General features: G+C 54.9%; 1 protein-coding gene across 3 annotated transcripts in view; it reads right to left on the bottom strand.

Moving 5' to 3' along the window:
* TMCO4 (transmembrane and coiled-coil domains 4) overlaps positions 1 to 12,860 on the bottom strand; it is a 77,202-nt gene that overhangs the window by 49,667 nt on the left and 14,675 nt on the right. For all 3 annotated transcript variants that reach the window (XM_081305437.1, XM_081305435.1, XM_081305436.1), the window contains exons 3-5: positions 11,933 to 12,107; positions 6,794 to 6,968; positions 5,883 to 5,910 (exon numbers count right to left, since the gene is read on the bottom strand). In XM_081305437.1, the coding sequence (XP_081161563.1) occupies positions 5,883 to 5,910; positions 6,794 to 6,968; positions 11,933 to 12,099 (370 nt within the window). In that variant the 5' untranslated portion in view covers positions 12,100 to 12,107. The remainder of the gene's footprint in view (positions 1 to 5,882; positions 5,911 to 6,793; positions 6,969 to 11,932; positions 12,108 to 12,860) is intronic.

Below are 12,860 nucleotides of genomic sequence, written 5' to 3'. Positions count from 1 at the left end.
GCCGTCTCTGATACAAATCAGCAAGATGGACGGTGCTCCGGTGGCGCCAGGCCTGGCACCCGCCCCTCATTCTCTGGCCTCTTAAACCAGCTATAGGGAGGAGGTCTCCCCGCATTGCCAGGTTGATGAGATCGAATTAAAAGCTGGATCCCCCACCACCTGGGTCAGACAGTTTTCCCTTTTGTAAAATGGGTACAGTCACAGCAACTACCTCCGAGGCTCTTTGTGAAGCTTAAACAATTAGTACCTGTGAGGAAAGCACCTGGCTCAGAGCCAGGCATACCGTAGGTGCTCAATCAGTATCTGCTGTCAGAATTACTCCCGGGGCCTTGCACAAGGTGGGTACACACAGCAGGTGTGCAGCCCTTATTTGCTAAGTGGATGAACCACGCTGTTTTGATATTGATGGTAAATCAAGGACCCCAACGGACTAAAAAGGGACTGAGGATGTGGCTCAGTGGTTAAGAGCCCTGGCTTCGATCCCTGATATCAATCAATCAGTAGATTTAAAAAAAAATCCTGTAGCACACAGGCTCCCCACCCTGCCCAAGCTCTGTCCAGCGGTCGAGTGGCCTGTACTTCCATCTCGGGGCTGCTGACCTTCATCACAGAAGACCTGCTCTTACCGTCACGTGGGCCGAGAGCGGGCAGGACACACTCCATGAGAAGAAAATGATTTCCACTTGCAAAACATCCCACCAACCGCCAGCACGCAGCCTCCGTGGCCAGGATCCCTGAGCTGTCAGCTAAGCTTCCAGGAGTTCTGAGCTACGCAGCTTTCATGTTGACTTCCTGGGCCGATTCCATGATCACTCACCCGCTCACACCCGCGCCCAGGGAGGGAGCCTCCTCTGCCCGCGCCTGCTGCGGGTGTAAGACACTTCTGTGTCCCTCTGTCTGTCCTGACTTCTTCCTTCCCTTCTTCTCCCCATTCTTGTATCCATCCATCCATCCACCCACCCACCCATTCTTCCTTTGTCTCTCCCTCACTCCAGCAATTACCAAATGCCCACCATGTACCCCTCAATGTCACAGAGGCCGAGACACCATGGCCAACCAGCCAGACAGGGGCTCTGCCCTCAGGGAGCCTGTGGGGAAGGACGTGGGCAGCTGGCTCAACTAGGACAGTGACTTTCTCCTTGGAAGATCCTTGACTGTTCTTAGAACAAAAGATCTTAGAAGCAAAAAACAAAGTCCTTTTGGATGGAACATCTGGCTCTGGCTCTCGCCCCTTATTTGTATTTGAGATTGCAATCCAGAGAGATTAAGTGGCTTGATCAAGGTCACACAGAACAGGAGTCTTAGAGACAGCATGTGAATCTGCAGTTATTCCCACAGGTCACCTGAGGAAACTGGGCAGAGACGTTCAGTCATTTGCCAAAGGGAGCTTGGATTTTTAACCCGGGGGCAGGTTGACTTCCCGGGTTAAAATTCAAGTGACTCGGTCATACCTCTGCCCCAGCAGAGAAGGAGGCGGGTTAAAATTCAAGTGCTCCTTCTGCCCTGTCCTTCACAGGTGGCTCAGCAAGGGTGGCTGTTCTCAGTAGAAATGGACAAAGCAGAGCTGGTGTAAGAGCTGCCCAAGAGAACACCGCTGGGCAGGTGGGAAGGGGGCAAGATGGGCTCTCTAGACCCACTCAAGCCACTGTGTGTCTACTCTGCCACTGTGTGTCTCTGGGAAAGCCAGTTTCCCTCTCTGGGCTTCCTCCATCTTGCCCCCTGTCAATAAGAGCAGATCATCCAGGTTGGCTTGAGGGGCGAGTCCCAGGTCTGCAAAGTGGGAGCAGCAGCCTCGACCCCCTCATGGGGTAGAGGGTTATATGTCCGCACGAGTCCCTAGGACCCTGCCTGGTGTCCATGAGAGGTGGCTTTGTTGTGACAATGACTACCCTATTAGGCTCTGCGTGGTGAGGTGCTGCCCTGCTCCCTGGCAACCTGAGCCTCGGCCACTTGCAAACTCAGCCTCTCTCCAAGGCAGCCCACGGGGCCGGCCGGAGCCGTTCTTCCTCACTCCTGATTTTAAAAAAAGAAAGACGCGATCCTCGTTATGAAGTCTCTGAGGGACAGCTCTGGCGACCTCGGGGGTCAAGGGCAGGAGACGCTCCAAACCTGGGGTCCAAGGACTCAGCAGGGTTCCAAGGCCACCTCCTCTGCCCGCTCAGGGGCCGCCCGCCTCCTTCTCTGTTGGGCAGAGGTATGACTGAGCACTTTGCCTGCCTGAAGGTGGCGGCTGGCCTTGTCACCCTGTGAGGTCCCACCTGGCTGGAAGATATGGGGTGAAAATGCTTCTTTTGGATAGAAATTTGAATGTTCCCCCAAAACCCACGTCAAAAACTGAATCCCCAAGGCGCCAGTGTTAGGAGGCAGGACCCCAAAAGCTAACGAGCCATCGGGGATGGGATGCCATCACCATGGGGGGGGGGTGTCACCACTAGAATGGGCTCATTGTCACTGAGGGATTCACTACCACGGGGCGCGTTCCTGAGAAGAGGACTAGTTTGGAACCCTCGTGCCCTCCCACCTTCTGCTATGGGGTGACACAGCATGAAGGCTCTTGTCCCATGCCCTTGACCTTGGACTTAGCTTCTAGAACTGTAAGAAATTAAACTCTGCTCTTTACAAATAGCCCCACCTCAGGCATTCTGTTACAGCAGCACCGTCACAAAGACAAGGACCGAAAACTAGCGGTGGGGGTGAAGTCCTAGAGCAGCACAGGAAGATCCGAGCCCAGCGGGTCTGAGTGGCCCTGAAACCGCGTGTTTCCGCCTCAGCTCCGGGTGCTGAAGCTGCTGGTCCGTGGACCACGCTGGAAGGAGCAAGGGCTTAGGGGTGTTTTTCTTTTTCTTTCTTTTTTCTTTTTATCTCTAGGATAGATAAAGAACAGTAAAAAACCAAATAACCCAATCAACAAATGGGCCAAGGGACTGAAGACACTTCTCAGAAGGTGATATACAATCAATCAACAAATATAGGAAACAATGTTCAACCTCTTTAGCAATTAGAGAAATGCAAATCAAAACTACTCTCAGATTTCACCTCACTCCAGTGAGAACGGCAGTTATCAAGAATACAGACGACAACAAGTGCTGGCGAGGATGAGGGGAAAGGCACACTCAGACACTGCGGACAGGACTGCAAATTGGTGCAGCCAATCTGGAAAGCAGTGTGGAGACTCCTTGGAAAACTGGGAAAGGAACCACCCTTTGACCCAGCTGTCCCACTCCGCCATCTATACCCAAAGGACTTAAAAACGGCATACTACAGGGACACAGCCACGTCAATGTTTATCGCAACTCAATCCATAATAGCTAAACTGTGGAACCAACTTAGATGCCCTTCAGTAGATGAATGGATAAAGAAAATGTGGCATTTACACACAATGGAATATTACTCAGCAATAAAAGAGAATAAAACCATGGCACTTGCAGGTAAATGGATGGAGTTGGAGAAGATAATGCTACGTGAAGTTAGCCAATCTCAAAAAACCAAATGCTACATGATTTCTCTGATATAAGGAGGCTGATTCATGAAGTGGGGTTGGGAGGGGGAGCATGGGAGGAATAGACTAACTCTAGATAGGGCAAAAGGGAGGGAGAGGGAGGCCGGGGGCAAGGGGGTAAAAAAAGAAAGACGGTGAAACGAGATGGACATCACTACCCTAAGTTCATGTGTGAAGAAGACATGGTGGTGTGAATGTACTCTGTTAGGGTTAGGGTTAGGGTTAGAGCAGAGCTCTATATGTGTAATATGTAATGTGAATTGTAATGCGTTCGCTGTCACAGATAACAAATTAGAATAAAAAATTACAAAAGGAATAAAGAAAACTTATGATCTTCTTCCCTGAAGCCTTCAAGCCAGTGACCTACACATGCCACCTGGCAGTGACTGCACTACACAGAGGTTAGTTGGAAAGCAACGTGAGGAAATAGTCCGCAGGACCTGCGGGTGGCCTGAGGAAGTCCCCGATCCCTATATCTTTAGGATCTCTGACCCTCACTTTACAAACAAAAGGGTCACCAGAGAAACACAGGACCCTGAGGCAGGACCCCAACACCCTTGCAGCTGGCGCAAGGCAGCGGGGACTTCAGAGCGGAGCTGCTGCTCCTGGGTCCCCCGCTCCTCGGCCCCCACACCTGGTGTCTCTGCCCCAGAAGGACCTTTGGGGGCAGCCCCTCACCGGCTCTCTGCTGCTGGCCTCAAGGAAGCCCTGCTCCTCACCCGGCCAGCTAAAACCCACCTGGCTGCCCAGCGTGCTCCCCCAGGCCCTCAGAGCCGGCCACCTGCTGCTCACCGCCCTCCCTGCAGTCCCTCCACCTGCCACCTGCTCCCCCCCCCCACACTGCAGCCTGGGTGGGGAGCTGTGGGGAGCCGTGGGGAGCCGGCAAGGTTTCCCCATCACCTGGCGAGGCGGCGGCTGGGGACTTCCTTTCCATCCCCTGTGCCCTCTCCCTGCTGGCTACCTGAAAACCCAGAGGACTTGGAGGCCAACCTCGCTTTAGGGGACAGAAGGGGCCGCACTTGACTCACAGCAGAGCCCAGGGTGGGGGAGGGGAGCAAAGAGGACGGGCGCCATGGGGAGGGGAGGCGCTTGGCAGGCAGCCTGGGTGGCCAGGGTTGAATGGCGGCCCCCCCCAAAAGATAAGCCCGTGTCCCAGAGCCTGTGAAACTGACTGACCTTGCTCGGAAACAGGGTCTTTGCAGATGTAATCAAATTCAAGGTCTTGAGGTGATGTGTGTGTGGTACCGGGGATCGAACTTGGGGCACTCTGCCACAGGGCCACATCCCAGCCCTTTTTAAATTTTTTTTGGAGACAGGGTCTCACTAAGTTGTTGAGGCTGGCCTCCAACTTGTGATCCTCCTGCCTCAGTCTCCTAGCAGCTGGGAGTACAGGTGTGTGCCCTCTTGCCCAGCACAAGTGTCCTTTCAAGAGATGCAGAGAGGAGAGGAGAAGCCACAGGAAGACGGGGCAGAGATGGGGTGAAGCAGCCTCAGGGTGAGGTACGATGCCTGGAGCCAGCGGAAGCTGAAAGAGACACAAAGGACCCTCCCCTGTCTTCTGAGAGATGGGGCTGACACCTTCATTTTGGACTTCAACAGATGGTGAAAGACTACATTTCTATTATTTCAAGCCACACAATCTGCCCTAACTTGCTATGGGAGCCCTAAGAAATAGTGCAGGTGGAGTCCCACAATGTCACTTGCTGAGCAACTCTGGATAAATTGCCTAACCTCTCTGAGCTCATTTATGGATGACTTTCTCACCCATAAAATGGGGCAGTAGGATCCATTTAATTAATTCCTTCAATGGACATTTACCAAGTATGAGCCACATGCCAGGTGCTGAGAGCTCAAGGTACAGAGAACGCAATACACTCTGGGAGCTGCCAGGAGGCGGAGGCTGAAGCCACACTGGGGGTGGTTGAGCTGCAAGGGCAGGTGGGGACAGGGACCAGGGACGAGAGCCACCGTGGAGGGGCAGGTCTTCCTCCCAAGTAGTGGGGAGGCCCCGGGCAGGTGGAAGCAGGGAGGCCAGCCTGGTCAGAGGGCTGGAAGGTTATTTGAGACGCAGGGTGGACAGCAGGCTACCAGCCAGAGTGACCAGTGAGGAGACTCCAGTGGTCACCTGGGAGGATGTGAGGTGGCTAGCACGGGACCGGCGGGTGTCGGGAATGGGGCTGGATCTGAGTTACTCGGAGGGAATGGCCCAGGAAGGAGCTTAATAAGCCCCAAGGAGCAGGGCAGGGTGCGGCAGGGTGTGCAGCTCACCCGGGTGGCCTCCCTGCGCCAGGAGGCCTCGGGGGCCGGGACACCCACACTGAGGCTGCCAGGGCTCCCCTGGCCGGTGGCCACCCACACTCACCAACTTAGCACATCCACTTACCGTCCTGGAGTGAGAAGCTCAGAAGGTCCTGGGGGAAAAGAAAGCAGGTGTCACTGGCGAGCTGACGGGCAGCTGAGCCACAGGTGTTCGTTTCATCCTGTCTAGGGGAGGACAGTGGGCCCACCCCATCCCCAGGGAGCAGAGAAGGAGGGGAGGGCTGCTGATCCGTAGGCCTGTGGCCCCACAGCGGGGAGCATGTTACCAGCTTCTGCCTGTCCTAACTGCACACAGAGCAGGTGAGTGACGTGCCCAAGGGCACACAGCAGAGCTGCTCCTTCAGGAGAGAGGCAGCTCCAGCAGCTCCAAGATTCAAATCCTGCCTCAGCTACTTATGGCTGTGTGATCTTGGGCAAGTTACTTAACCTCTCTCTGTCTTGGTTTTCTTAACTATAACCTGGGGATGGCCATACAGGTTGAGCATCCTTCATCCAAAAAAAATCCAAAATCTGAAACTTTTTGAGCAACTACATGATACCACCGTGGAAAATTCCAGGTCAGGAAACTTTGTTTCGTGTACTAAATTTTTAAAAATGTTGTATAAAATGACCTTATGTTAGACTCGAGTCCCGTCACCACGAGATCTCATCCTATGTGTGCAAATATCCTAAAACCCATAAAAACCTGAAATCTGAGACAGTTCTGGTCCCAAGCATGGATGGCGGCTCCCGTATTACCATCTCAGAAAGCTGTCTGGGAATTCAGTGCCTTCGTTTCTGCAGGGGATCAGCACCTATTAAGTGCCACGTGATTACAGCATCTGGGGTGGATCTTCACAGTGCTGATCCAACGCTGGCTATGACCATGGGCTACTTTATCTTGAACCACCCGCCCCACTAAGAGCGATTTTCAGACTGACGTGGAGGGGGAATATTGTTGCACTGTCCCCCGGGAGTGGCCAGGTGCCAGCCTACCTGCGTGATGGCCCCCAGGCTGCCCTGCAGGGCGGGGTCCTTTGATATACTCTGAGCGAACAGTTCTGCCCCTTCGCTCCCCAGGCCGCTGGTGAAAGCAGTCATGGTTGGCAGGACGGCTTCGGACAGCGCCAGCCACCTCACCAGGCCTGTCACAAACTCGGTGCAGAAGGAGCTGCAAGACAGGCACCGCTTAGACCCTGGGCTCGCGGGGACCGCCTGGCCAGCCAGAGGCCGGGTCCCGGGAGCCAGATGTGGTCTCTGGTGAGGTTCGGGGCCAGGGAGACGCTGGAGTAAAGAGGCCACCCAGGGCCACCGGACTGTGAGGACAGAGCGGGGACAGGTCCTGGGTAGTCCAACGAGGGAGCCCCCAGGCCCCTGCGGAGGAGGAGCCCTCCACCAGGTGTGCTCAGGTGAGCCCCCAGCACCGGCTCTGCCTGGGGGGGGGAACTGTGGGCATTGGGGTGACTCGGCCCCCCAGAGACCAGTAGGTCGCCCCCCCTTGCACCCGCCCAGCCCACTCCTCGGTGCTGCTGCTGGCCAGGAGAGACGCCTCAGGCCAGCGCTGCGCTGGAGCGGCTGAGAGCCTGAGTTCAAATCCTGGTCTCCCCCTGCCATGGAGGGTACGAGAAGAAGCCGGTCTGAAAGGAAGACCATCAGGGCTGCCCCCGGATCAAGGCCTGGTGAGGGAGGCAGGGAGCTGGGTGGGCAGAGCTGCCATGTGTCTCCAGGGGAGACCCAGCTGACCCCCCGGGGAGTTCTCAAGGTGGGACGGCCCCCAGGGAAGCGCGAGGGTGGGCCTTCATACCCCGCGTCTGCCAGTCATGGACACGGGAACCCCAGGGAGGGGGCAGGATCCTGGGCAAGGTGGCTCCCTGAGCAGGCAGACCCAAAGGGGACAGACAGCTGAGGGCTCTGCTGGCCACCTTCCCTGGAGCCTGGAAGGGGAGCTGAACAGCATAGCCCCTGGGAAAGTAACTTGACCTCTCTGTGCCTCAGTGTTCTTGAAGGTGCAATGGAGCAGGTGGAACAGGAGAGAGTCAGACCCCGACGCTCTCGGTTTCTCCCCTCTGCTGTAAAATGCAGATGATAACAGCACCTGCCTCGGAGATAAGCCGGGGAGAGGAAGGACACAAGCAGGGCCTGGCTCCTGCAGAGCCGCAGCCAACGGCAGCCCCGGCTACTGCCTACTGCGGCGATAGCACGGGCCCAGCCCCTGCCCGCTCCTGGGATCACCCGGGTGGCTGTGGCCTGTGCAGGCCTGACTTAGGGAATGACCGAGCCAAGTGAGCATTGCTTAGGGTCAATGTATATCAGGGATGGCCCAGGGCCAAGGGCAGGGGCTTGGCCTGGCCTTGTTCACAGAGGAAGTCTTGGATGAAGAGAAGCCTCTGAGAACAGGAGCAAAGGATAAAGAGCACGGATCTGGGTCCAGCCCCATCTGCCCCCGGCCGTGGATCCTGGGTCAGTGACTCCACTGATCTGTGCCTTGGGCGCTTTTTTTTTTAAATTTATTTTTAATCTGTAAAACTCTGGCGATAACGAGGAAACCTATTTCATGGGGTGGTTGGAATGATTAAGTGAGCGTTTGTCATGTGCTTAGGACAACACGTGGCACACAAAAGCCACCATAAACATACTGTATTCACTGAGTAACCATCGCAGATTTTAAGCCACATTTTTTGCAAAGAAAAGTGGGGCGTGACCATTATATGAAGGTTTTTTGGTTTGTGCTGGTGTGACTTAAAGATCATCTATTACTTAAACGGTCTTTGGGGCAAGATTAGGACGCTGGGATACTCGTGAACATTCATTATGCGATGAAATTCATTATTTCTTTATCACCCAAGTGAATTAATACATATCTATGTAAAGTGTCAGGACAGCAATTTATCAAATGACAAACAGCAGGCTGGTGGGGCCCCGGTCACTGCTGCTGGCAGGGTCGGCGTCCGGTTGGAGTACATGAAAATCAAGCAGCAACGGCAGATGGCAGAGTGACAGCTGCAGTCCCTGTGCCAAGTGCTTCACACGTGATGCCCTGTTCCATTCTCACCCAAACCCCTCGGGGCAGGAGGCACCCTGGCGCCCATTTAGAGACAAGGAAACCCAGACCTGGAGACTAAGTGACAGCTCCAGGTTCAGACCTCCATCTCTTGGAGCTGGTGGCCACACTCACCTATCACAGAGGCTGACCCTGCCTAGTGACAACTGAGCTCCACCAGGTACTGGTCACTCCCTGGGCAGGGGCATGGACCTGCCACTTTGCCCTCCCTGACGTTATGGGTGAGCGCCTGGGCTGCAGAGGCTCTCACGTCGCCTCCTGGGAAGGGGCAGTGCCCCACTGGAATCTGGGCCTCCCCACTCCTTGTCCAGAGCTCCTTCCCCTCAGCAGAGGTCAGCAAACCCTACGCAGGACAACTCTGGCACATAACTTGATCTTATAAATAAAGTCTTAATGGCACACAGCCACACACACTCCATTACAGACTACGCACGGTGGCTCTGGGGCCCCAGCAGCAAAGCCGAGTACTGCAACCCAGGCCCTTGGACACCAGGAGCCTAAAGCATCCGACCCTTGGCAGAGGAGTTGCTGACCCCCACTCTGGCCCACCCATTTCTACATTTTTTTAAAAATAAATAGAATTATTGTAAGGAAGAGCATCCATGACACCTGCAGCACAGATCAGAAATAAATATCATAGAGGTTTGTTATGCTCCACATGGACCAAACCCACCACGGGGTGTTTCCTGAAGATAACCCAAACCAACAGCCCATCTGGACTTTAAAAAGATGGAAGTTTTTAAAACACGCGCTGTGTGCCTCAGAAGACAGATCAACCCCTGGCAGCAACGGCTTCCTGAACGCCCTAAGGCAGGGCCACAGCCCCTCAGCCTCCTGAGCCCAGAACGGTCCCTGAATGAGGGTGACGGGGGACTGGGGACGGCAGCTCACTGCTTGGTGCCCTCCTGGGTGGTGCCTGGGACAGGGCTGGCACACAGTCCAGGTTCACAAGCATCTGTTTCTGGCAGGAAGGTTCGCAGAGCTCTCTCTGGCCACGAGCTGGTCTATGAGGAGGGGGTTTATCAGGAAGGGTTCTCAGGCTAGGGAAGCTTCCAGAAAGAGGGAGTCTTCCAGTCTGGCACAGGTATGGGCCACGGCTGGGAACGCATTGGCCTTTTGCAGGGGATGGAGACAGGCTTGCTTGGGAACAGAACGTCTGAGATATTTTCTAACCTGTAGACAGAGGAGGGGGCTGCCTTATTAATTATTGCTATTTTTGCAAAGCTGGGGGCCAACCCAGGGCCTGGGCATGTACTTCATTACCAATGAGAACACCTGAGACTCACTGGGCAGCGGCTCTGAGATGGGTAGCAGGGGCCATCGACTCATCTCACCTCCCATGGTAGAACCCATGGTAGCAGAACCCACCTCCCATGATGGCAGACACCTTTATTTGTTCCCAGGTCCCTTGGTAGCTGAGGCTTGTGACTGAATCTAGCCAATGACACAAAAGGAAACCTTCTTGAGGTATTCTAGGAAAGAGTTCTTCCCGCCCTCCTTCTTCCTGCCTTGAACCTTGTCCTTTGAAGGTGTGATTATGGAGCTGCAGCAGCTATTTTATGATCAGGGGAGGAAGGCCAAGAGAACTATAGAGAAGTCAACCCCAAAGACCTTTTGAGGTACCATGTCAATCCTGGAACTACCTATTTTTTGACTTCTTGCTAAGTGAGAAGAATAAAACTCCTACTCTTTATTTAAATTTATTTTAGTACTGCACCCTATTACTTGCAGCCAAAATACCCTGACTGGTAGGAATAAGTTCCAGGAAACTGGGGCAACAAAAATAAGATCAGAGGTAGCAAGCAACCATTGCCATTTATCGAGCACTTACTATGTGTTAGGCATTGTGTTGTCTGTTCTACCTGTAGTATCTCATTTAATCCTTGTAATCACCCTGCAGGATGGGTATGACCATTCCACTTTGACTGCGGTTCAGGAAGGTTAAAAAACCTGTTCCAGGTCACGTGCAACTGGCAGTGGCAGAGTCAAGATTTGAACCAGATTTGAGTCAAACACCCGCAGAATGCCTCCTCGCTTATGAAGCTGTCAGTTACTTGCTTTCCTCTTCACCAGCCTTTACTAGATGTCTTGGCCACACCAAGCAGAGTGCAGAGTCCAGGGACTCAGAGATGGGCAAGGTGGCACCTGACCTCCAGGAGCTCTGACCGGAGGGTAGAGGGTCTAGAAGAGTTCTAGGGCTATGTGTGGTGGCCGCAAAGGGTCACAGCCTGAGCAGGTGGGGGCAGGTTGGGAGGGCTTCCTGGAGGTGACCCCCAGGGAGACGAATGTGGTCAAATGCTCAGTCCAGTGGAGAGACAAAGAAGAAAGACCAAAGTCCTCAGACGGCTCAGGCCCCGAGCAGCCTACTCCTGAGGGCCACCAAGTGTGGGGGGTGTCAGATGCAAGAACTTGTCCCTGTGTCCCCAAAAGTCTGCTCCCTGTCCTGTAACGATGTTTCTGGCCTCCTACACTCTCCCCTGGCCTGGGCCTTCCTTTAAGGCACAGTTAACCTCCTGTTTCTGCCTCCCCCTGACCTCTACCAGCTCCCACCTCCACTCCTGCCTCCCTGTGTCCCTCTGCCCTCCCGCTGACATTAAATACAACACCTTCTCCAAGCTGAGATTCTGCTCCTGCGACACCCTGACTGAGCCTGTCACGGCACTTCTCATGTCTGTCTGCCACGGCCACACCGGCCAGGTGGTCGCCCCACTGTGTGTAAGCACCTTGGGGGCAGCAGCCAGGCCTTGTGCTCCCGTTTCCCGCTCGGAGATGGCGCTCACCAAATGCACAGGTTATGAGGGAATAGATCTGTTCCCCATGGACTGTGACCTCCTCAGGGAAGACCCTGCAGGTGCCATTCATTCGATTTGCATATGTCTTCCAAGTAGCCGGCGCACAGTAGGTGCTTAAAAATGGTTGGGGAAGTTGCGGGTGAGTGGATAACTGAGGGGTGTGACCGTGGGTCCCTTCGAGGCGAGGACACTAGCTCCCCGTAGGGCCCCCAGGACCTGCCGGGCTGCTCGCTGTCAATCATGGGAAGCAGCGAGGCCTTCCCTTGGTGACACTGAACTCACCTCTGCTCAGGTTCTGGGAAGAGCTGGGACAGGGAGATGCCACAGAGGGCGGCATAGGCGAAGCGGTTGGCCTCAGTCAGCTCCCGGCCCAGGGGCGGATGCGGCTCCTCGGCAGCGGGCTCGGCCTCCGGGGGCTGCCTGGGGCCTGGCCTGGTCCAGGCGGCCATTCCCAGCCCTGCAGGAGAAGAGCCTGTGAGGAGTGCTTCCAGGGGGCAAGGGCCACCGGGAGGGGACACAAAAATCATAAGCCAGAAAGGAAAAGATTGATCATCAGACTTTGTCAGAGCAGAGGATTCTGTTCGTCACCTTCAAGAGGGTGACTCTGCCTCCCCTCACCGTGGGGGATCTTCAACAGGCGCATTGACAGGGATTTGTGTCCGTGGGGTGCAAACAAGGCCTGGAAGTGATTAGGAAAAAGAAAGCATGCGAACTCAAAAGTGGGCCTCCCGGGAGCACTGACGGGCAGGCAGAGGCTTCTGGGTGAGGGGCGGTTCTCTACCTCGACCGGGTGGTGGTACCGTGAGTGTAATTCTATTTAACAATCACTGAGCTTCAAGGGAAGGCACAGGCTAGGCCAGACAGCCCTGGGTGTGAATGCAGCACCTTCCCTTGGTAGACAGGGACCCTGGCAGCCCATCTGTCTCACTTAGATTTATTTGCCTTCAAATGGAACCAGGCACAGCTCCCTGGAGGAGCTATGAGCAGCAGACGACAACCCACGTGCGCTGGCGCTCGCAGAATGCTTGGAACACAGCCGGGCATGGGGCTCCTGTTTCATGAGTGAAGCAATGTGGGCTGGGCGCGGTGGTGCACGCCTATAGTCCCAGTGGCTCGGGAGGCTGAGGCAGGAGGGTCATGAGTTCAAAGCCAGCCTTAGCAGCTTAGCAAGGCCCTAAGCAACTCAGGGAGACCCTGACTCTAATAAAAT

The sequence above is a fragment of the Spermophilus citellus genome (genome assembly GCF_964194105.1).
Source record: "Spermophilus citellus genome assembly, chromosome: 9".
Lineage (NCBI taxonomy): Eukaryota > Metazoa > Chordata > Mammalia > Rodentia > Sciuridae > Spermophilus > Spermophilus citellus.
The sequence above is the reverse complement of the archived record's forward strand: the minus strand, read 5'-3'. Positions and strand labels throughout refer to the sequence as shown.